The sequence below is a fragment of the Rosa rugosa genome, chromosome 1 (genome assembly GCF_958449725.1).
Source record: "Rosa rugosa chromosome 1, drRosRugo1.1, whole genome shotgun sequence".
Lineage (NCBI taxonomy): Eukaryota > Viridiplantae > Streptophyta > Magnoliopsida > Rosales > Rosaceae > Rosa > Rosa rugosa.
In genome coordinates, this window is record NC_084820.1 from 19,447,102 (window position 1) to 19,471,831 (window position 24,730).

At 37.7% G+C, this 24,730-nt stretch overlaps 2 protein-coding genes and 1 non-coding gene across 5 annotated transcripts; all 3 read left to right on the plus strand.

The window, feature by feature from the left end:
• Positions 1-16,190: 16,190 nt before the first annotated feature.
• LOC133722739 (probable beta-D-xylosidase 6) lies at positions 16,191-19,638 on the plus strand. Its single transcript, XM_062149613.1, has 6 exons — positions 16,191-17,006; positions 17,173-17,339; positions 17,455-17,552; positions 17,668-18,018; positions 18,313-18,729; positions 18,961-19,638. Exons 1-6 carry the CDS (start codon positions 16,272-16,274, stop codon positions 19,557-19,559), a joined length of 2,367 nt encoding a protein of 788 aa, XP_062005597.1. The 5' UTR covers positions 16,191-16,271; the 3' UTR covers positions 19,560-19,638.
• Positions 19,639-20,312: 674 nt separating this feature from the next.
• On the plus strand, positions 20,313-23,784 carry LOC133727505 (eukaryotic translation initiation factor 2 subunit beta-like). Of its 3 annotated transcripts, none has more exons than XM_062155099.1 (10): positions 20,313-20,469; positions 20,891-20,946; positions 21,161-21,269; positions 21,366-21,421; positions 21,507-21,561; positions 21,649-21,740; positions 21,860-22,005; positions 22,571-22,713; positions 22,881-22,966; positions 23,481-23,784. In XM_062155099.1, exons 2-10 carry the CDS (start codon positions 20,899-20,901, stop codon positions 23,556-23,558), a joined length of 813 nt encoding a protein of 270 aa, XP_062011083.1. In that variant the 5' UTR covers positions 20,313-20,469; positions 20,891-20,898; the 3' UTR covers positions 23,559-23,784. The 3 variants fall into 3 exon arrangements, with proteins under 3 accessions (XP_062011083.1, XP_062011084.1, XP_062011085.1); XM_062155100.1 differs by having other exon boundaries at positions 20,321-20,469; positions 20,894-20,946; XM_062155101.1 differs by having other exon boundaries at positions 20,323-20,469; positions 20,847-20,946.
• Positions 23,195-23,278, plus strand: LOC133727648 (small nucleolar RNA SNORD34). The gene has a single exon (XR_009855325.1). It is a non-coding gene; the product is annotated as a small nucleolar RNA SNORD34 (small nucleolar RNA).
• Positions 23,785-24,730: the final 946 nt, after the last annotated feature.

Genomic DNA, 24,730 nt, shown 5'->3' on the forward strand with positions numbered 1-24,730 from the left:
ACCTTGCTAGTACGAATTATCTTAATGACTATTGGTTAGATGAGTCTCCCGCAATTATTCGGGATGTACGTATTCTATTAGGATTCATGTACTAATGCTAGAGGGATGTACGTATTCTATTAGGATTCATGTACTAATGCTAGAGGTCAAAGTTTTATGTCTCTCTCGATGTATATGTTAAATTTTAATACAATAAGTCAGGTATGGGGCTGAGCCTCCCACCTTTGTTGAGTTCCAAACCCCTTAAAAAAAAAATAAAAAAATCACAGTGATTTATGTTTTACTTATTAGGTCATCAATGGAAGAAAAAAAAGAAGAAGTCAAAAAACGAAAATCGTTTGGTCATTTATTCGTTGTAGAGTTCATAGATAGATGTATACTCTATTGGATACTTCATTGCCCAGCTCATGCATTATCGAATATATAATTAGTATTTTTTTTCTTTCACTTTTGTAGGATCTATTTTCTGAAGCTCCCCTGGCCTGGTCAATTGAAGTGTTCAGATGAGAATCTATTTGGTACACAAGTTATACACTTGTGACAAGAATTGGAAGATGATCAAGACAGATATGTATAATATATTGTGCACTATACTAAATTGTGTCTCCGGCTTTGATAATGACATAACGCTTGATTTAGATTTGGATTGTAATTTTGCAGCAACATCATGTATAGACTTGAATAGATATATAGGCTCTTGGAAAATGACTTGGTGCTATATCCATCCAATTATGATATTGTTGCCTTGCCTATATTTGCAAGTGATCATTTGCTTCTGGTCAATAATTTAGCTACGTATGGAAATATAAAGGAGAAAGCTAGTTTCAATAATTGAGACACGTATTATTATTTGAAACGTTTAATTTTGTATTATTAGCTTAATTTGGATTGAGCAACATTGGCTGCATTAGCTTGCTTGGTTGGTATGAACATCAGAAAAAGGACGTACAATAATAATATAGACTTTAGGCAAGATATGCAATTGATTGTTTCCCTATTATAATGCAGAACATCTTAATCAATTGGAATATCCATTACAATATTTTATTTCGTCAGATTAATTTCCGGCAAAACTATTGTAGTTTCTAGATAGCTAGACCTGTTTTCTGGAAAAAAAATTGTCCCTACGTACGTGCCTTGCGGAGCAAATTACTCATAAGACATTATAGTTAATCACATTGAAGAGAAAGAAGTAAATGTTTGTTAGCAAACTTCAACTCAGCAGTGTGAATGATACATAATTGGCTTACAATTCATTGAGATTGAAAAGGGAAAGTGCATAATAGACATCCATTGAAAATGGTTCTCCCACTCCCTCCTTAATTCCTAAGGTACCGTATGATAACAATTAGAAATTAAGTGTCGTCGGAATTATTTTTCAGCGGCAAGATAGTGGGAAACATGTGATTATAGTAATTATGCTTCGTTGTAATCGAGTTATCTTGCTGGTAAGTCACTGCTATGTTAAAGTAAATGGAGTAGCCAGTAGTGCGCTCTTTGCTAATTGGTACTTGTTAGAATATATGTATTTTGTAGAGACTCCTGATATCATTTCGGGACGTTCTCTAAATGTTTATTGTAATTAGGGGTTTAGGCTCAAAGTCCCCTTTTTGTATTCGAAAGTTTCATTAATCAAGGCTTGAGGGCAGTTGCACCAGCCCTTATAAAAAAAAAAACAATCAGAAAAATTTTAACAGTTCGATCGCTTCTAACCAAATATTAAAAAAAAATAAAAAATTAAAGAGAAACAAAACAAGTAGTGTTTAAACTACAATATAACGACTTCCAAATTAGATTGATATTTACTTCCGCCTATTTAAGTTTTGGGCAAATTACTGGTCACACCCTATACTTTGGGTGCGTTGACAGTTCAGTCTCTAACATCTTAATTTTAACAAATAACTCCCTAGACATTCAAATCTCACACAATTTGGTCCAAAATGACCATTTTACCTCTCTCTCTCTCTCGCTTGAGCCTCCCTCGTTGTCCCGCCGCCAACTTGACGCCGTGGAAGCGCGATTCGACCATTCCACCCTCCATCATCCCCATCATTCCGGCAAAGACACACCACCCTCCCTAGATCGGAGCTAGACATCCCAATCTCGATTGGAGCGATCTGATCCAAACAAAAACTAGTAGATCCTAGTGAAGCCGCCACTCGATCCTGCAACTCCAACTCGAACCAATCACGGGGCCGTCTGCAACCCGTCCGAGCATAGGATTACTCCGATCTTGCTTGCCTGCTCTCCAGCTACCATTGCCCTTTGTCGTCGGAATCTCCAAACGAATTAGAAAGCCTCGTCATCGCCCCGCATCCTCTTCTTCGACTGGACTCCTCATTGTTGAACACTAGGTCTCTCTCTCTCTCTCTCGGTCCAGAAAGACGGCGCTGGAAGATTTAGATCGTCCGTCGGAATTGTGAACTTGGAGAGTTGTGGTTTGCCGTCGCCATCGACCTCAACTGCATCTCCAATTCCAAGCATTGCTACCATGCGAAGAAGACCTATGAAGCTCCGCCGCCATGCGAAGAAGACCTCCGAAGCTTTGTCGCCACAGTTTCTCAACCCCACCAACATCTGTGCCCATATTGAGTCTTCCCAAACTCAATGGCACCAGTGCATTCGATTCTTCCTGCAGGCTAGACCTCACTGATATCTCCGCCTGTGACGCTTGCGTGACCGCCAACTTCAAGGTTCAACAACAGTTGATCGCCGTTGATGGTAACTCTTCTCACTCTAGAGATTGTTGGTACTTTACAATTTTGTATGCCGCTGGTATCATCAATGAGTTTGGACCTGAGAGCAATGGTGCTATGTCTTGTATTTTTGGTTTGTTAATGGATCTAGCTAGATCGTGAGAGATAGAGAGGGAGTAAAATTGTCATTTTGGATCAAATTGTGTGAGATTTGAATGTCTGGGGAGTTATTTGTTAAAATTAGGATGTTAGAGACTGAACTGTCGACGCACCCAAAATACAGGGTGTGACCAGTAATTTTCCCTTAAGTTTTTCTTTAGTGATATGTGATTCACAAGTAATCATTTCAATACACCATAAATTAAAAGGTGCCGCTATTGCCACCCTACTAACTATTTTGTTTATCCTACATTCTTTTCTCACCCTACATATATTTTTTTAATTGCAAGTTTACTATGCTCACCTATTTGCAGTACCCAAAATATTCTTTTCCAATGTAAAGTTTAACTGAATTCTTTTTCTATTTGGCTTCATCCGCGTCTCTCTTAGTTTCTTTTGGCTTTCTACTCGTGTCTCTCAGTCAATCAGTCTAATAAACAAAGAAATATGAAAACAAAAATGCAATTACCTCATTTTCAGGCTCCAAATAGGTATTTTCAAACTCCATTAGAATATGATATATTTTTAGGCATCAAACTTGTTAGCACAACATGAGAATGATTGTAGATAATGATTGCTAAGAAACAAAGTTTTAGGGTTTAATGATAAACAAAAAATTAAAAATGAAATTGAAGTACGTGTTCTATAAGGTGTAATAAGAAAAATAAATTGTAATTTTTAATAAGATATTGTCTTTTATTGTGATTTTATATTAGGGTATTATAGTCTTTCAATAAACCAGAAACTTGTAGGGTGAACAAAGTAATTAGTAGGGTGGCAATAGCCGCACCCTAAATTAAATTTGTGTGGATCAAGTGCTGTTGTGAAAAATGAGTTCGGGGTAATGCATGCCTGCATGGAGCAGTTAGGCCAAAAAACTTTACCACCAACTTTCTCCATTACCTTCTAAGTTGCTAACTATTAAGATGAGGCTCAAATTTGTCATGGAAAGAAGGTTCGATGGAGGCAGGGACGTAGCTATGCTTAGGGCTACTTGGGCTGTAGCCCAAGGAAAATTTTGGGCCAAAAGCTGCCAAGTAGGGGTATAGCCCAAATAATAATAATTAAAAAAAATTTATACTAATGTTGTAGGTCAAACACACTCTCAAACTCTCCCGCAGCCGCTTCCAGCCTTCCAACCACGACTCCTTCAGCCGCTTTGTCCCGCCACTCCGCCACTGAGCCACCTCCACCGCTCCACGTAGCCACATTTGAGTCCCTTCCTGTTTCCGGCCTCTTTGCCTATTCCAATGACAAGCAAAAGCTGCAAAACCCTTTGCTAGTCTGCTAATCTGCTTCCTAGAATCCCAGGTAAAAACGAATGTCTTCGTACCCTTTAATGAATAGAAGGAATTAATGATTACCCATATCTTTGACTCTTTGTTTTTGATCGTTTGTGTGGGTTTTGGACTTTTGGTTGATCTGAGGTTTGTAGTTTGTGGGTTGTTGATGAGTTTGATTGTTTTATGATGTTTGATTGTTTTGGTGTTTGATTGTTTATTATCTTAGAAAGTGATTTCACTGATTTGGTCATTTGGGTTATATCTTTTGTGGAGCATCGAATATGTCAATATGTTTTGCATTACTGATTTCCATCTTACTTGTCATATTTGTGAGAAGTTCTTTTTTTTTTTTGTTTTTTGACTTTGTCAAGAGGAACCCAAAGGCTTCCTAGGCCCAAGATAAACCCCTTCGGCTTTGGCGTATGTGAAATGCTCCAACTGTGCATTGCACCACAGTGCCTGGCCACTTTGACAGCTTCAAGGTTTGAACCTAGGTTGAGGAGCACACCTAACTAGGCAAGAACCACTAGACCACTTACAGTGGTTTTGTGAGAAGTTCTTATAGAGTGATATCATTTCACGTGACTTGAATTGCTTTGCAATATTAACAAAGTAATATTCTATAAAAAGAGACATGTAGTTGGTGAATATAAAAGGGAATGGAATTAGATCTCAATATGATTCATTGTATTCTCAATTGGAAAAGTATTGAATATAATAAGATGCCGTGGTTTCTATTTTATAGCTTCTTTACTGATAAATTTAAATTTGGTTCTCTAGTTATTAATATAAGCAGATGTCGTCTATGCTATGCTATTGACCTGTGTCTATTTTGTTGGTTTGATTTATATTGAAATGTATGTATATATATTATAGGTTGATTTACAGGTTGATTTGTCTTGTTTTGACTCTGCCAGTTTCTACAGCAACAACAGAGAAAGCATTTTCATCTATGAACATCATAAAAAAACAAACTTCTAAATAAGATGGAAGATGACTTTCTTGATGATTTGATGGTTCTCTACATTGAAAAAGAGTTTGCCGACAATATTGATAATGATTCAGTGATTGTTGAATTTGAAGTTAGTGGGCATTGGAGGGTACGATTAAGTTAGATTTGTGCTTGTAATTTTTTATTTATGAGATTTTGGTTTTATGTCCCCCCCCCCCAAAAAAAAAATTGTATGTTTTTAATAATAAAGGCAGAGAAATTTTAAATACACATCCCTATTATTTTATATTTTAAATTAGATTTTGTAGATAGATTAAATGACCAAAACAGACATCTATGCATTAGAAGAAGAAAAAAATAGTCATATTTTCCTTATATTATTCTATTTATGTATAAATAGTTAGATAAACACAACAAATTTCTATACATGGCCTCCCAATTTAATACAAGAATAAAGTTAGTAAATTAGATAGTTTATTTTTCCTTAAATAAAAATGAGGTTAGAAACCATAATATTTAGAATTTCAAAATCAATGGCATTAAATATTTTTAAAACATATCGCTTTGCTCCCATTTTTTAGTTAATTTCCTTTTTTGTTCTAAGAGTTCTGATTAATCAATTTATTTTCTAATATAAAACATCACACGTGAAAAAACTTTGTAACTACTCGTATAGTTTTGGTTGAATGTTCAACTCATAATTTTATACTTTTTTTTTTTTTTTTTTTTTTTGACTCTGGACGACAATGTAACTCCCCAGCCCACCCCATCCCTGATGTCAGTGAGGTTTGAACCCGTGACCTCCACAGTGTTAGTTAGGCTAGCTAACCAACATGTCACGGCTCACCGACTCATAATTTTATACTTGATTAACATGGTGTTTGGTGGATGAGAGCTCAAATAACACAAAACCTATTTATATGCATCTATTTAAAGGGAACAATAATAAATCTTTATGGATTTCTCAATAACTAACACAATTAATCAATATGGTCATTTACAAAACGTCAATATACTAGAATATACTATTCATATTAAATAGTAACCTTAATATAGTTAAAAAGTAGGATATTTCATGATTTTTGAGATTAAGGGTATTTTAGGTACTTTAAGTTGTGTATTTAGTAAAATACTAGCATGTGCCCACACTCTATGTGTGTGGGTGTTTTTTTTTTTTTTTTGCAAGGAAGTGTGTAGTTTCTTAACCAAAGCAATTTTCTACAACAATAACTACTATTTATTTTATTTTAAGGAATTTAATATATTTTAATTTTTTTAAATTGACATTATTGTCCCTGTTGGTTTTTTCAGTTTCTAAAGTTTTTTAATATTAGAGGGTTATATTCGTCAAAATTTTCAGTTTTGGAGAGCAAGCCTATTCTCTTAATAATAATTTTTTTTTTTTTTTTTTGAATCAAAGAAAGGACTGTTATTGAAAACAACTCAAAGGAGTTGGGCACAATCGTGCTGTAGTACATCAATAATACAAGGAGGAGCATAATCGAACCAAACTTCTCCTATAGTAGCCTCAAAACCTAAAGCTGCTAGGCGGTGAGCCACCGCATTACAGGTTCTCGGAGTATGACATATGGTCACCCCTTGCAGCCTACGCCACATTGCCTGAATATCATCCACTAGACCTCCGTTAGCTAATAAAGCGTAATTCGTACAGTGTGCTTCGTAGACAGCTTCCATGCAGTCACTTTCAATACACACATTTTGTATATCTAAGGAGGATAACAAATCCAAACTCGCCCTAATGGCTAGCAGCTCACACTGCTTTGGTGAAGCTGCATGGTCAACATGCTGAAAGAAAGCAGCTTTGAACTGACCTGTCGAGTCCCTCAATACTCCCCCGAGTCCACCCTGATGCTGATTAGGTAGGAAGGCTGCATCAACATTCAATTTGAAACCCTGCGTTGGTGGTTTCCACTTTGGCCGGACCGATCCTTGAGTGGATGTACCTGTTCCTCTGGATTTCTGGAACTTAGTGAGCCATGTAAAACAACCCAAAACCAAATCAGGAACAGATTGAGCCTTTCCTTCCCATAGCACATTGTTACGGTTTTTCCATAAAGCCCAAATAATCATCATGAGCTTCTCGAAGGTTTCAGGTTTGAGGTGTTGTGCTCTTTCAAGCATCCATTCCTTAAAACTCATATTAGGCAGCAAAGTGTGTTGGAGATTAAACGGAGGAGCAGAGAGTATTTGCATGGCTATGGGACACTTACAGAAGATATGATGGTTGTCCTCCATGTGAAAATGGCAAAGCAAACACTCTGTGCTGCCAGTATAGCCCTTCTTTGTCAAACGTTCCCTTGTAGACAAGAGGTTGTTGCAAGCTCTCCAGTTGCAAATACTCACCTTTCCTGGAACCTTTGCCTTCCAAAGTTTCTGCCAAAGCTCTTTAAAAGGATCTCCCTGCGACGTAGATGTGAGAAAATTTTGGAGGACATGCGCTCTAGCTATCCAATAGGAAGATTTCACAGAATAAAAACCTTTCTTCTCTGGACTCCAGATGAGTCTATCGGAGCATGAGCGCCGTCCAAGTGGGATACACAAGATCTTCTCAGCTATGTCATGAGGAAATAGGGCATACACCGAGGCAGGAATCCATTCCCTTGTTTCCTTATTAATGAGATCAGCCACAACATGAAACTCTGTATGAGGTGGTTGTGGGAGGTGAACTGGCTGCTGCACTGGAAGCCACTTGTCATGCCAAATACTCACTGAAGTACCATCCCCAATTTTCCACTGAATCCCAGCTTTCAAAACTGGTCTACCACTGAGAATGCTTCTCCATGAGAAGGATGGCGAATCTCCCAAATCCGCTTCCCAAAAAGAATTATTGGGAAAATATCGAGCTTTGAACAACCTGGCGATGAGTGATTGAGGGTTGGTGACTAGCCTCCATCCTTGTTTGGCCAACATTGCCAGATTATATGCATACAGGTTCTTGAACCCCATACCACCTTCCTTCTTAGTTAAACACAACTTGTCCCAACTTCTCCAATGGATTTTTTTCTTCTTATCGGTGTCTCCCCAAAAGAAAGATGCACACAACTTATGGATATCATCACATAACCCTTGTGGTAGGAGATAACAGTTCATGGCATACAGTGGCATCATTTGTGCCACTGCCTTGATTAAGATTTCCTTGCCTGCACAACTCAAGATCTTTGCCTTCCAGTTAATAAGTTTCTTTGTTAATTTGTCCTTGATGTATGCAAAAATCGCCATCTTTGATCGGCCAACTCTCAAGGGTAAACCCAAATATCTGTCATGTTCATCCACTCTTTTAACAGCTACAATAGACGCAAGTCTGTTTTGTGTCTCCATGTCTACATTATTACTGAATGCCATACTACTCTTCTGATAATTCACCTTTTGTCCTGAGGCACGTTCATAAGTGTCAAGAATTTCTTTAAACTTGTAGCATTCCCCATCTGTAGCAGTGCCAAACAAGAAACTATCATATGCAAAGAATAGATGATGCAGAGTTGGGGCTGTTGGACTCATTTTAAGTCCTGCAATAACATTGTTCTGAAAAGCTTGAGAGATTAAAGCTGGCAGCCCTTCTGCACACAAAATAAATAGATAGGGTGATAATGGATCACCCTGTCTAATACCTCTAGTGGGAGTAAGCTTGGCAGTTGGTTCACCCTGAATAAGAATTGAGTAAGTTACTTGTGTAATGCAGCTCATTATCATTTGAACCCAAGAAGACTGGAAACCCAACTTGAGCAATATTGCATGAATAAACTGCCATTCAAGACGATCATAAGCTTTACTAATATCAAGTTTCAGGGAGAAAAAACCTGAGTCTTGGTTTCGTAACTGATGCATGAAGTGGGCAGCCTCAGTAGCCACTAAGGTGTTATCAGAAATTAACCGTCCTGGCACATAAGCACTCTGAAGTGGTGAGATAATCTCAGGCAATATATATTTCAGTCTATTTGCCACGACCTTGGAAGCTATTCTGCAGATCACATTGCACAGAGCAATTGGCCTGAAGTGAGCAGCTACCTTAGGTGACTTGACTTTAGGGATCAGACACAAGAAAGTATAATTGGATTCGGACCATAATTCACCTTTCTCGAGAAAATTACGAATAGCATGACATACATCCATACTCACCACGTTCCAATACTTTTGGAAGAAGAAGGGGGACATCCCATCAGGTCCCGGGCTCTTGGAGGGGTGCATTTGAAATAAAGCTGCTCGGATTTCATCATCTGTGTATGGTTGTACAAGAGATTCATTCATGCTGCTAGTGACTCTTGTTGTTGTCGCATCTATCACAGTTTGTAGAGCCCTAGCGTCACATCCCTCAGAAGAGAATATTGACTCGAAATAGCTCATCAACACCCTTTGTATCTCAGCTGGTTCGGACTGCCATTGGCCATGCTCATCATTAATACCTTTAATGGAGTTTCTACTTTTCCTGTTACATGCCCTACGATGGAAAAAGGCAGAATTTCTGTCTCCATCCTTTAACCAAATGGCTCTGGATCTTTGCCTCCAGTACTTTTCTTGTTGAGACAACAAATGGCTATACTTGGCATGCAAGGTTCGTTGTTCTTCATATTGCGCTGGAGAAAAGGGCAGTCGCATAATATCATGCAGTTTCTCTTGAATTACTCTCATTTCAGCCCTTTGTTTATCAAACTCCGTCTTGTGCCAATGCATCAGTTGCTTACCAATAGCTTTGAATTTGAAACCAATCTGTCTTAAAGCGTTACCCGTAGTAGGAATCGCCCATTCTTTCTGGATGATATCTGCGCAAGTTTGATTCCCATGCCATATTTCCTCAAAACGAAAGAGTTTGTTAACTCTTTTAGACTGTATCTTCTCAGCATGAACTTCAATTAAAATAGGGCAATGGTCCGAATCCGAGGGATGAAGAGTGATAACTCTACTAAATGGGAAAAGGCTTCTCCATTGTAGAGTTTGGAAACCACGATCCAATCTCTCCTTGGTATACTTGTTACTCCACGTAAACCTACTACCAACAAACCCCATGTCCACAAAACCACAGGCTGTCATGGTTCGTCGGAAAGTCTCCATTGGCAGGGACGCTCTTCTTTGGCCTCCAGACTTGTCCGCTTGTGACATGATCTCATTGAAGTCCCCCGCCATAAGCCAAGGCAGGGTGCATGGCTGCGCTGCAAGAGATCGAACCAGATCCCATGTTCGTGTTCTAGCCTCTCTTGCTGCAAAACCATAAATACCAGTAAACCTCCACTTCGTTGCTTCTTCTGGTTTTCCAATGACAACATCAATATGATGCGCATAGGATGATCGAAATTCAGCATGAGTGTCCTCATTCCAGAGGAGGGCAATTCCTTGAGTCTCCCTTTGATGTGGGAAACAAATATTGTCTTTGAACCCTAACTTTACTGTAAGCGAGTCAATTAGGGTTTTTTGCGCTAGGGTTTCAGCCAGAAAAATAAGAGATGGTTTGCGCGCTTGAACTAGATCGACAAGTGCCCTTTGTGTTTTGAGGTTAACTATCCCTCGACAATTCCAAACTAGAATACTACCGTGCAGCATGGTGTAGGGGCTGCCCGGAGCTTTGTGGCGACGCAAAGGCGGCGCTTGGGTCGCTAAGTTGCTCTATTTCATAAGGGAGGAGACCTCTCCCTCTTAATAATAATATAGATATAGATTAGAATGAGAAATTAAATGGGTGGTGTATTAAGTATGGAGTGTGTTTTAAGTAATTAGGGGTGTGTATTTAAAACTTGGCAAAATAGTTAAATTACCCCCTGACTTATACCATGATTGTCGATTTACCCCCTGACATTTTAATTTTGATTATTTAAACCCTCACTTTACTAATTGTTGCCGATTTAGCTCCTATCGTTAACTTTTAGACATTTCATCCAATTTCTCCGTTAACTTAGTTAGCATGTGAGGAGCATTTTCGTCTTTTCAATTGTCTATAAAAAAAAAAATTAAACAAAACAACAATGAATGTTAGATTTTAGGAGAGAGGGATATGGGGAGAGACGAAATCTGTCACCAACAATCCTTCGTTAATATGTGAGAGCTTTATTGGTCTCTTACCTTGAGTTAATATGAGCCCAAATTATGTTGGACAGTAAATATTATCCTCCATTGACGAGAGAAATGAACCCAGAAAGCCTACAAGCCTTCAAGTGCGATGGAAATATGATGTATATTAGATCAGAAACACAATTTCTCAAACCATTGTTCGCCTGCAACCAAGTGAGAGTAGCGGGTAAGATCTAATTCGATTTCTACTCAACCACAAGAATGGTTGAGAGTTGAGACTAGTTATGGAGTCAGAGATATGAGCAAACGACACCTGGTCTATAAAATGAATTATTTGTTCCAATCTTTTTCCAGATTTTAACTTAAACAACTAAGCAAAGATCACACCCACATACATAATGCTGGCTTTGCCAAATTCATTGGCTCCAACAAGTGAAGAAGTCCCACATCGAAGAGAACTTAAAAGTCGAGAAGAGAAGAGAGCAGAGAGGATTAAAAAAACAGTAAAAATGGACCATTGCCATTAGGTCTTCTGTACTCATATCCTTGTACTTTTGGTCAGGGCAAATCTCTCTCTCAGACATGGTCTCTCTCGCTAGATCGAGATGCCAGAATGCTCATGTATTGACTGCGCCCTTTCATCATTGGGTTCATGGATCGGTGGCATGTATCTCTCCAGATCCCTCTCTCCTAAAATCTGACGTTGATTGTTGGCTTGATTTTTTTTTTTCGATAGACAATTGGAACGACGAAAATACTCCTTACATGCTGACCAAGCTAATGGAGAAATTAGATGAAAAGTCCAAAAATTAATGGTAGGGGGTAAATAGGCAACAATTGAAAAAGTGGGGGTGTAAATAATCAAAATTAAAATGTCAGGGGGTAAATCGACAATTATGGGATAAATCAGGGGGTAATTTGACTATTTTACCTTAAAACTTCTCATAAAAGCGTGAGGATGAGCCTCCAACTGGGTTCCAAACCTAAAAAAAAAAAAAGAATTCTTCGCAAAATTTTTGTATAGCTAAAATTAGCCAAACCCTGCATCAATTCCTGGCTACGTCTCTGGATGCAGGTGTGAGTGGAGATGGATTGTTTAGAAGCCGTCAAGTTGAACTAATGGTTAAGAGGAATGTTTGGTGGCATTGGGTATGAGTTGTTGATGCCATTAGAAGGCTGATGACTCTTCTCCAAGATGCCAATAAGGTAGCGTGCGCAGTTGCAGGATTTATTGCTCGATAAAATGTGCATTTTTAATGGTTAGATCGGGATTGGATTTTCTTGGGTCATGTCAATTAATTGTTCTAGATGATATGTAAGTTAGCAATTCACGTAGTGATGGTCGGAGCTCGCCATTATATTTTATGTACTGATGATTAAATATCAGTGAACTATCATTTTTTTTTAAAAAAAAGATCATTTAAATGCGAATCTTTTTCATGTGACTCATTTGTACAATGAGATCGAAAAGAAAAAAAGATAGGGGAAAAAGAAATTAGAAGAAGGTAACATTCCTTAATTTTTTTGGGTAATTTTCAGATGAAGTATGAGTGGATTAATACAATATATACACTGCTCCGATCCTCATTATTGTTTAACCCCATAATCCAGATCGAAAGGAATTAATGTTATATAATGCATGCAGATCCAAAGAATGATTATGATGTATGTTATGAGAGTGAAGACAATTTATAATGATTTATTGTGTTACAGGCCGGCAGAATCATCATCATTCTGGATATTGCTTTTTGGTGAAGTAGATTGACTTATGCCAGGAAAATTATATACTTAATTTACTTTACAATCACAACTTAAAAGTCAAATGGTATAATTAAGCAGTACTTATTTATTTATTTAATTCATTTTCATGTTAATAGCATGCCCTTCCTCAAATCCAAATCCCTTGTAACAAACAGAAAATAATCATAGTTAATGATGATGAATCATATCTAATTGTCTTGACACTCACATTTTCAACTGGGTTTTTGTTCCTAGATAGGAATATATAGTCATCTCTTTTACTCATAAAGTTCCCATCTTGCGGTGGAAAATTACCTAGCTAGCTAGGGTTTGTAGCACACTTGAAAACCTATCCTAACTTTATCGAATCTAATTGAAACTTCCATGTCTTCTAATGTTTTACATTCACGTGTCAAAGCTAGCGGAAATATTCTAATCATCATTGCCGTGAGTTTTGTCAAATTCATTATTATGAATAAGAACGATTCTTTTGCAGCCAGATCAATAATGATCGACAATGTTCCACAAAGGGAACCACACAATCTGGCCAAGTACATACATTTGCATGTTAAAGGTTCCGGCGGATGAAAGCAAATGCACCATCTAATGTAATGTCTTAAGAAATTAAAGTACTGAGTGTACGGTTAATCTCATTTTAAATTTAAATAGCTAGAGTATTATTGATAATAAAATTGTCTTTTATTGCTAGCTGTACAGACTAAGTTTATGTAATTACTAATAGTGAATTGACAAAGATGAACAAATTGGCAATCGGGATCAATATATGAGTGCATTTGCTTTAATAACTTGCATGTAACTGATACTTTCAATTACATTACAATGTATCAATTTTGAGACTTTTGACATAAAATGTTTTAAATTATAAGTGCATGCATGACCCTTTAAGTTTCTGTTATGTTATCTAACTGATAATGTGTTTGATAAATCAACTCAAAAAGTTAAAGTATATTAACTAATTTTACTTGAGTTGTGAGCATAAATGCTATTTGCAAATGTAAGTTTTTTTTTTTTGTTCTTCAATCCCATTGCTTCCTTGGGGGATCAACAGATCGACCTAACTTCTTTTTGTCTGTTCATGTCAAGTTTTGATCTAAACTGTAATTCAAGCTCCTTCAAATGGATGATATATGAAAATAAGTCTATATCTGGGTAAATTGGTGACTCCCATATTATTTTGTTTACAACTTCATTGACCGCTTTACATACTTATTTGAACACAAATTTTATATTTATACATGATCACCTAGCTATCTTTTGGATCCCAGATGGTAATGAGAATGTGCAGTGGAATTAGAATTTTTCATTATGATAATATATTTGTCCTTTTAATCAATTAGATCGCCAGTTGGTCAAGTAGGGCTGCAACCATTATACAAATAACTAGGTCTTATAAAATATAGATTTTCGAACATGAAAAACTACAGCAAGTCAGAAACCTGGGGTGGAGAAGTTTGTCCATTGTGTTTGTATTCATTCTCCCAAAGGCTCTGTTTGTTTGCAAAGTCAGTGTGGTTGGAATATATTCCTAATTACCATATATTTTATGGTATTATATACTTTTAAATTTCTGATTATTACTGATTAGTGGGTCATGAACACCAAATTCCAAACATTAGATCATACTTTTGATATACTTAGCCAGACTTGAATGGATCAAGTGAACTCGGCTGAATGGAAACCCAACTTAATTCTGTTATTTTCTTCTTCAACTGACCAACTGTTTGATAAAAAGAAAATAAACACCGATTAACAGTCTTATGAGAATGAGCCAGGCCCAAATGGCTTTTTTGGAAATGCAGGCCCAAAATGTTTAAGGCCCAAATGGAAAATAGGTCCACATCTTTGGACATAGTACTTTCTGGAAAAAGAAAGTGCAGTGAGACACAATACTCAAAATCATTACTGTTATAAAAAAAAAAAAAACCATTACTGTTGTACCTGGGATTACTTTCTTTAACTATCATAAACACCACCATTTACTCAACATTCACAACAATCTATCATGAAATCCAAACGCCAATATGTAAACCATCTTCATGTATTCTCTCTTCGGAATGTTGTTTGCCTTTGATGTATCGATATACTAATGAACTACAGTAAATCTCCAAATAAAAAGTACTCCTAAATTACAATTTAGTTGATGATAAACCACTGTTTGGGAACTAAAAAGCTTCAAATTTCATTCCTTTGCACACTTTAACTGTGAAGTTACCCATGGTGGTTCTGGGATGATTTACCAGAAAAAGAAGCAGTATGGGCTCTGCCCATTACACAAGCAACTCTGCATGGGTACACTTACTGACTATATGGTTGTTACAACAAGACCATCATCTGAGGCAAACAAGTGCATCACCCACCCATGATAATGATTCTGAAAGGCAATATGTTCCAATGTTTATTCATCTAGAGTTGTATTGAAAGAGAAATTTTAGCAACTATGTAATGTGAGAATGTCCCCAACGGAAGGGCAATAGAATGTGATGTGAGAATGTCCCCACTGAATGGAATGTGAGAATGTCCCCAACGGAAAGGCAATAGAGACTTTGTTACCTATCTTACCGCTTTCTGCGGCGTTATTACTTTGAGCTTTTCCGGTTGGTAGTTTCCATTTCCTGCAAATCTTCTTGGTTCCATGTCCCTGTTGGCTTTAAGCTCTTGTTCCTTCTCCATCCCCTTGTTTCTTTGTCACAGCTCGTTTTCTATCCTTATACCAAAAACAATTCAAGTCCTTCCAAACAAGGCTCTAAAAAATTCTTAATTACACCAACCGGTGATTAACTCCTGTTTGTTAGAGCAACTCCAACAGTTTCCCCATATTTTGATTTTTCTCTACTTTAGGGAAAAAAGAGTCTCTTTTGCTCCAACAGATTCCCTATAACTTTCCTTATTTTAGAGAAAGTGAGGAAAGAGAAAATCAAATTCCCTATATTTACAGCAATCTCTAAAATTTTAAGGAAGAATATGGAGATTTTAGAGATTGCTGTAAAATAGGGAACCTGTTGGAGTTAGAGAAGAAAAAAATGCTAAAGCTTTAACTTTTGCTTCCCTATTATACAGAAATTATAGGGAAGCTGTTGGAGTTGCTCTTACTATACACCGAATGTGCAAATGAAACAACACTTATAAGATGATCTCAATCATTGATATGTATAATTAATATTTTTATTAATAATCTAAGAGTGTATTTAATATAATAGAACTATCCATTTATGTTGGTGCAAGTGCACGTCGGTGTATTGAATCCTCATCCGTTTGTTACCTCTATGATTTACCCTATATAAAGAGAGATTTCAAACTCCCATTGCAATCCACCTACAAAAAAGTAATACAAAATTGGTCAAGAGTGTATTTATAAGCAAATATGCAAATCCCTTCAGCTACTGGTCTTCTCCCTATTCTGAGATGTCTCCTAATAACTGGAGATCATCCCTCTTCCTCCTCCACTTCATCATATCATCATCATCATCATCAAATCCACACCCTCAGTTCCCATGCAACCAACCCCACCATAACTCCCTGTACCCTTTTTGCAACACCTCCCTCTCCACCACCACCAGAGCCCAGTCCCTAATTTCCCTCCTCACCCTCAATGAGAAAATCCAACAGCTCTCCAACACTGCCTCTGGAATCCCCAGACTTGGAATCCCACCCTATGAGTGGTGGTCTGAGTCACTCCATGGAATTGCCACAAATGGCCCTGGTGTCTCCTTCAATGGCACCATCCCTTCAGCCACAAGCTTCCCACAAGTGATTGTGACTGCATCTGCTTTCAATAGGACTCTGTGGAACTTGATTGGCTCTGCCATTGCTGTTGAGGCTAGAGCTATGTACAACTTTGGCCAAGCTGGGTTGACATTTTGGGCACCCAATATTAATATCTTTAGGGACCCAAGATGGGGGAGAGGCCAAGAGACCCCTGGGGAGGACCCCATGGTTGCTTCTGCTTATGCTGTTGAGTTTGTGAAGGGATTTCAAGGTGGGAATTGGGGAGTTGGGAGTGGTATTGGAAATGGGTTTGGAGGGAAAAGAGTGTTGGAAGAGAGTGATGGGTTAATGCTTTCAGCTTGTTGCAAGCATTTCACTGCTTATGATTTGGAGATGTGGGGAAAGTATAGTAGATATAGCTTCAATGCAGTGGTAAGTCCTTTCTCCTCTAACTTCTAATTTTCAATGGTTATATGTTGAATGTCAGCCAATATTTGGATTTTTCAGGTTCTTTCCTAGCCATTGCTTGTCAATTTTTAATGCTCGCATATAGATTGTTAGCCAATATGTTATAGGATCTTTATTCATGTTTCAATAGGTTTCAGAACAAGATTTGGAGGACACATATCAGCCGCCTTTTCGTAGCTGCATACAGCAAGGCAAAGCGAGCTGCTTGATGTGTTCTTACAATGCAGTAAATGGGGTTCCAGCATGTGCAGACAAGGATTTGTTGGAGAAAGCTCGAGACAAATGGCACTTCAAAGGGTAACAGTTCTTTATGCTCTTCTCTTATCTCTAGTTGACTATTTTTCAATTTTTTGATAGATTGACAAGACTTATACTTATGCATAATGTATGCCACTTGGTGGATTAAAAACAGGTATATCACCTCAGACTGTGATGCTGTGGCCACAGTTTTTGAATATCAGAATTATACAAAAACTGCTGAGGATGCAGTTGCTGATGTTCTTAAAGCAGGTGCTTCTGGTTTTTTATTTTATTTTTAGTAACATATTAAAATTTTCTTGCAATGTCTATGTGATAAATGTTGTGAATTTGTGTACGAAGTTATAATTGGATCAGTTATCTGTAGGAACGGATATTGATTGTGGTACATACTTGGTTCGAAATACTCTTTCTACAATCAAACAAGGAAAGGTGCAAGAGGAAGACATAGATAGGGCTCTTCTTAATCTTTTCTCCGTTCAACTCCGTCTTGGGCTGTTTGATGGAGATCCCATAAAAGGGCAATTCGGAAGGTTGGGACCTCAAGACGTGTGTACATCAGAGCACAAAAATTTGGCACTCGAAGCAGCAAGGCAGGGAATTGTGCTTCTTAAAAATGATAAGAAGTTCCTGCCCCTGAGAAAGGGTGTTGATTTTTCGTTGGCTGTTATTGGTCCATTGGCGAACAATGCAAGTTTGCTGGGTGGGGGTTACACAGGTATGCTTTAGTATGCAGTTTCATATAAAGTTTCTAAGCTTATATTATAGTCTTGCAGTTACTGGATTTTTTGAAGCTGTTAATACTTGGTAGAGTCATTGCATGTAAAAATGATATGTTCTTATCAATTCTGTTGCCAATTTGATCAATTTAAGCGAGCATTTAGGAATTGTTCACATATTTTCCATGTTTAACCCAATGTTACATTAAATTTGAAGTACTGACCTCAATAGTAATCACAGGGTTTCATGAGGGCTATTAAACATTTAAACTAAAGGTTTGTTGATTGTATAGGGATTCCTTGCAACCCAAAGACTCCTTTTGAGGGTCTTCAGGAGTACAGAAAAAGAACATCTTACACAACTGGTTGCCTTGATGTACCATGTGTTTCTGATTCTGGGTTCAAGGAAGCAATTCGTGCTGCCAAAAAAGCCGATTTTTCTGTTATAGTTGTTGGTCTTGATGCGTCACAAGAAAGAGAAGATCACGACCGAGTTAGTCTTCTCCTACCTGGTAAGCAGATGGCCCTTGTATCTTCAGTAGCTGCTGCAAGTAAAAACCCAGTGATTCTAGTTCTTGCTGGTGGTGGACCACTTGATGTATCATTCGCCGAAAAAGACCCGCGAATTGCTAGCATTCTTTGGATTGGGTACCCTGGTGAAACTGGTGGGAGGGCGCTATCAGAAATCATCTTTGGAGACGTTAATCCAAGTATGTATTTGACAACATGGATTACTGTTATGGTGTTTATATTTTTCATTATGAAGAGAAATTTAATATGATATGGAAAGAGTCCACATTCTAAATACTATGAGTTCTGTTTTCTATAATGCTAATCAGAGTTAATTACATCTCTGTTAGGCAGTCAAAAACATGCATACCTTCAGTTTCAAATTTTTAAAGCTGAAGTTTAATATGATCACTTTATATGATTATAAACAGGTGGAAGGCTGCCTATGACTTGGTATTTTGAGTCATTCACCAACATCCCAATGAATGATATGAATATGAGAGCTGATCCTTCTCGCGGTTATCCAGGAAGAACCTACCGGTTTTACACAGGGAATAGGGTGTATGGATTTGGACATGGCTTGAGCTACACAAATTTCACTTACAATATCGTGTCAGCACCAACCAAATTAAGCATACCAACACCTTTCAAGGTTGATTCAATCAAAAACATACTACACCAAGCAGGAGATATAGTTGATTATTTACGCATAGATGAAGTGACATCTTGTGACTCCTTGAGATTTTCTGTCGAAATCAATGTGATGAATGTAGGAGACATGGATGGAAGCCATACTGTGATATTGTACTCTCGAGTGCCAGAAATTATGAAAGGTGCTCCAAAACAACAGCTGGTTGGATTTAATCAAGTGCATACTGTCTCATATAAATCTACATCAACAAGCATTTTGGTAGATCCTTGTACTCATCTTAGCTTTGCAAATGATTACGGCGAAAGGATACTGGCATTGGGTGATCATATGTTATTGGTTGGAGATGTAAAGCATTTTGTTTCAGTTGAAACAAATTGATATTGTTCTGAAGTTCATTTAAGTACTGATGCGCAAATACATCAGTAAAAAAGAAATATGATTCTGGATCATTTGAATATGGACATGGTATTCATTCATTCTAGGTCTTAATTCTAATGTGAGGAAATCATTGTTGGTTCTTTGATGAGAATGAACTAAATGAAACTGTGGAAATTTGGATTGCTTGCAACTTTGTCCAACCAATACTAAAACAAAATCAGCCAGCCAAAAACTAGACTGGCAAAAATGCGAATTTCATTAGAGAAAACCAAGATTGTCCACGCATCCGACTATTTGTTGCTAAGTAAAAACACACTTTTAGCCTTCGTGCATTAATCGAATCAAATTTCATATCATTCCTGACGTTTTTCAAATATTCGTTAATCATGAGAGAAATCACACGTTAAGTCACACGTGGATCACTCCTTCGATTTCTTTCTTTAGCCTAATGGGGTGCGGGTGTTCACGTGCGAATTTTAATGACAATTTGACATCAATGACAATGACAAATTTATTATTATTATTTTTTTGATTAGATAAACAACTCAAATGCTACAACTAGTCTTTCGTGAGTCGAACTCACAACCTCCCACTTACGAAAAGGAGACTATGTCTCTAGACCAGTACCATCTGGGCACAATGACAAGATTTGATCAGTAACACAGGCAAGTTGGAATTAAAAAAAAAAAAAAACAAATATGGAAAAGAAAATATTGGGCTGGGCTGTATGAGCCTTAGCCCACCCTAGAAAACTGTTGTCGAGTATTTTTGCAAGTATACCATTAGGTTTTGCTTCTCATTCGTTAAACGTTATCGTTGTTCACAGCTCGACCTAGTCGAAACCAGTCAGTAGTCTTCTTCTCTCAGCTTCACCACTAGACTTCGTCTTCTCCATCTCCGACTACACCAGGTACTCTTTCTCTTTCGCTCGCTCTCTGATTCTGAATCTAGTTCCTCTTAATCAAACCGATTCGTTGCTGATTTGATTCAGTAAAATTGGGGATTTTGTTGAAATTAGGGCTCTGATTTATAGAGGACTGCCTGCGGTAGTCAAATTAGGTCTGTGAATGTGAATCATATTTACTTACAGTTTCCGATTCACCGGAATATAAACCCTCCCTCCCGGAAAATATGACTTTGCATAACCTGTAGGCGAAATTAAACATCTATATGTGCATTAATATCTTTGATTCTGTTGAGCAATCCAGCTTGTAAGGAAATGAGTTCATAGAACGAGGGTCTGTAAGTTAATAGCCCTTGTTTGGTTTATTTGTTTGATTTGTGTAGGTTTCGGTGCGTGATAGGTTGATTTAATTTCGCTTGTTTTGCAGCAGCAATCATGGCAGATGATCAGAATGATGTGAAGGAGGAGGTGGCGCTGGCAGACGTAAGTTCGAGATTCTTTTATATTTCTGTGTTACAATTGCACATCATGTAGACAATCCGGAGAAAATATTGGAGATAATTGTTTTTTTTTGGTCGGAGATAATTGTTATGTTTGGCTGGAATTAGGCTGTTGGTAGTCCGTTAGATAAACAGATGTGAAGGTGTGGTGTCTCGGGTCTCTTGACTAGAACTAAGGATTGTGTCTCTTTGTGCAGATTGCCCCTTTTGATCCTAGTAAAAAGAAGAAGAAGAAGAAGGTTGTAATTGAGGATCCAGCTGATGATTCTGTGGACAAGTTGGCTGAGAAAACGGAAAGCCTGGCAGGTGATTTAGTTTAAAAACTATTGATTACTGTTTGGTGTTTGCATTTCCTAAGTGTGGTATGTCATTTTTGCGGGGGACTTATCTTTGTCATTGCAGTTTCTGATGGGCAGGACAGTGCATTTTCTGGTTTGAAAAAGAAGAAGAAGAAGCCAGTAAGTTGATATGCTTTTCTACTGTCTACATGCAAAAACTTTTACCTAGAAATTGACTTTTGATGGTTGGTTGATGTGATTATAGATTGAAACCAGTATTTTGAATGAGGAGCCTGGCGATGTACCGGAGGATTTGGATGGTAAGACATTGCTTGGGCTTACAAGATGTATGCGACCTCATTGTCTTTCAAACAATTAATTATGCTCTTTTATGTTTGGCCTTTCAGAGCACCCGGGTGAGGATGAAGAAGGAGAAGGAATTTTACTGGAGGCCTCCAATCCTTGGGAGGGTAGTGATCGTGATTATGAATATGAGGAGGTGTGTAAATTGTCTCATTTAACTACAGTTTTACACTGTACCATGAGTATTCCCTTACTTTATATTATATGGTAGATTTATTTATTTATTATTATTTTTATTTGATGCAATATCTGCAGCTTCTTGGAAGGGTGTATAACATTCTTAGGGAGAATAATCCGGAGCTAGCTGGAGACAGGCGTAGGACAGTTATGAGGCCTCCACAAGTTCTACGTGAGGGCACAAAGAAAACTGTCTTTGTGAATTTCATGGATCTGTGCAAGACGTAGGTTTTACTTCCCTGTCTGATGAATCACTAATGTGTTTCTTTATTTAAATTAGTGGTTCTGTATATCTGTCTGATGATTGTTGTTTGGAGTCATCTTTGAGTAAGCATGTTTTTAATCCTTTTGTTTAATGTTTCATTAGAGTTGTTTGGTTTTTATTCTTGTTTTTTAATTGAGGAACTTTTGCAATTGTGTGCTGTTCAAATAGTATGACATTATCAAGTTGGTTTTAGATATCTTTGTTTCTGTGTTTCATAAAAGCTGCATATGCTTTTTGGCTTTGCATCATTACCTAGTGGAATGCGTTTTTGTAATAAAAATCCTTAAAATCGCTACCATGTGAAGGCATCCTTTAAGTTTTGAGTATATGTGGATATCTAATAATCATAATGGTCTGTGTAGATCACCATGGCCCGAGTGATTCCTGATAGCAGTAATACAAAATTCTGTTTACCATATTCCTAATTGTATTTTCTGAAGCTATTCTGATTTCATCTACTTGCTAAAAGGACCAACTGCTTTGTTGACCTATAACCTGTCTTCTGTTGATTGTTAAAATTACAGGATGCATAGGCAACCAGAGCATGTACAGAATTTCTTGTTGGCCGAACTGGGGACAAGTGGATCACTTGATGGACAACAGAGGTTAGTTGTCAAGGGAAGGTTCGCCCCCAAGAATTTTGAAGGGATTCTGCGGCGATATGTCAGTAAGTACCTCATTTTTGGTTTGATTTTATATTTATTGCTGTTGCTACTTTGGTATGATCTGTGTGGATTATCTTTTGCATGCTGCCTAATTGGTTTTGCAGGCTTGGTAGTTAATTATGTCTGTCCTTGTGTATCATTTTTTCTTATGGCACATTTTTTTTGTCAGATGAATATGTGATTTGCCTTGGTTGCAAAAGCCCTGACACTATACTGTCAAAGGAGAATCGCCTGTATTTTCTCAGATGCGAGAAGGTAACAATCATAATGTTGTTGGCATTTTCTAGTTTTGGTTAGCTATTGTTCACTAATTGAAGGAAATGTAATAATAGTTAGATTAGATTATCTACCAAAGACTGCTCGTTTTCTGCACATGTACACCACAAGCAGGCTTGGTGTCAGTGATTTATAGAGAGTTGTAGTTGTACAACGACAAAGCACATAAAGGTTTAATTACTACAGTGCTGATAATCTCTAGTTTGAGGAGGCCTATGATGATGTGAAGATTTGCCTACATTGTCCGATTCTTGCTCATGATGGAATAATCTAGATAATTCTGAGGCCTCCTTGTGGAAAAGTTTTCTCTTTGCTTAGTGCTGAAGGGATCCTTGCCTTCTTGAGGACCTTTTGTAGTTTTGATTCTTTTAGAATATGATTGTTAGACTGTCTATCTTAGTTTCTACTTTGATACAAGGTTATGGACTGTATCTGTAGTAGTTTATTCTTCTTGTCTTTGGGGGTTAACATATTTTCTTATTCTATATTGCAGTGTGGTTCTGGACGATCAGTTGCTCAGATCAAACAAGGTTTTGTTGCTCGTGTTGGGCGTAGGAATGCCGGGGCATGATCCTGTTTTGCATTTGGCTTCTGGTTATGCCTGCTGTTCTGTGTATTAGGAGAACCATGGTTTACTACTAGTTTAATGAAATTTTGGATTGCCTGTTTGTTACTACCTAGAACAACGGTAACAGTTGTGATATGTACACTGAGGAGATAACTCTGGCTATTTTGCTGTCACATACTCATCTATTGCTTCCAAGTCCTTATGTTTGAGTTGAGAAAGGCTTCTATGATATCAGCACATACATGTGATTAATAAGGCGTATAGACCTCGTACCAAAAATTTTCCTGCTCGTGTTTCATGTTGAAAATAAGTCGTGCCCTGTCCGTGCAATGGAGTAGGTAGCATTCGCTCGCGTCACAGCTCACGTAATTTAAGAAGGTTCTCTCTTTTCCCCTAGTTCCTGAACCACCCAAGCTCTTTGCTTCGGTCATTGTTAAACCACTCCATTGGCAGCATACTAACCGCTTCATTGGCTATGTCATCTTGTCCTTGGTTCGATTATCGTGATTTTGCTGTTGCTCGAGACCTGGGGCCCTTGGTTGAGATAGATTAACCATTTTCTTTACCGATGAGTATTCACATTAAGATGGAATCGATTCTCTTAAAAGCAGTTCGCAGTTTTGATGAATACGCGTGACCGAAAGCAAAACACCGACCTGATTATTCTTCCCCTTTCGACCATTATAAGCAATTGACATGCCTGAACCAACAACTAGGGTTTTCCAAAGGAACAAACGACTCCTTTAAGCTGAGCTATATTTCACATCACATATATTCCTCTGATCCTAGTTTAAAATATTTCCTCCACATTGTTCCGGTCATGGAATAAAGCCTGCCCTATAATACCGTCGGAATATATGATAAAGGCTCTGGTGTTTTCATTTCATACCATGTAGGAATATTAGCACATTACTACTTCCTTTAACAATCTTTTAGATTCTAGGATTGAGGTATTTTATTTTCTCCAACTCCATATGTGATGGTTAGCTGATAGATAAACACTGTAATCTTTTGATCTGGGCACCCCAATGTTTGTTTCTCTTTGGCTTAAATAAGTTTAATTGGATGAATGTCTACGCGTCTTTTAGCAGCTTCTCCACGATTCTGCAATTTGCCACACGTTGAAGCCACACAGTTTGGATATTTCTCCACAACAAAATGTCAAGATGTGAAGG

Excerpts from the sequence above, each read along its gene's own strand:
- LOC133722739 (XM_062149613.1), top strand. The coding sequence starts at position 16,272 with ATGTCTCCTAATAACTGGAGATCATCCCTCTTCCTCCTCCACTTCATC. Across the intron at positions 17,340-17,454 it reads GACAAATGGCACTTCAAAGG|GTATATCACCTCAGACTGTG; the intron begins GTAACAGTTCTT and ends GATTAAAAACAG. Across the intron at positions 18,730-18,960 it reads CTTTGGAGACGTTAATCCAA|GTGGAAGGCTGCCTATGACT; the intron begins GTATGTATTTGA and ends GATTATAAACAG.
- LOC133727505 (XM_062155099.1), top strand. The coding sequence starts at position 20,899 with ATGGCAGATGATCAGAATGATGTGAAGGAGGAGGTGGCGCTGGCAGAC. Across the intron at positions 21,270-21,365 it reads GAAAACGGAAAGCCTGGCAG|TTTCTGATGGGCAGGACAGT; the intron begins GTGATTTAGTTT and ends TTGTCATTGCAG. Across the intron at positions 21,741-21,859 it reads GTGATTATGAATATGAGGAG|CTTCTTGGAAGGGTGTATAA; the intron begins GTGTGTAAATTG and ends CAATATCTGCAG.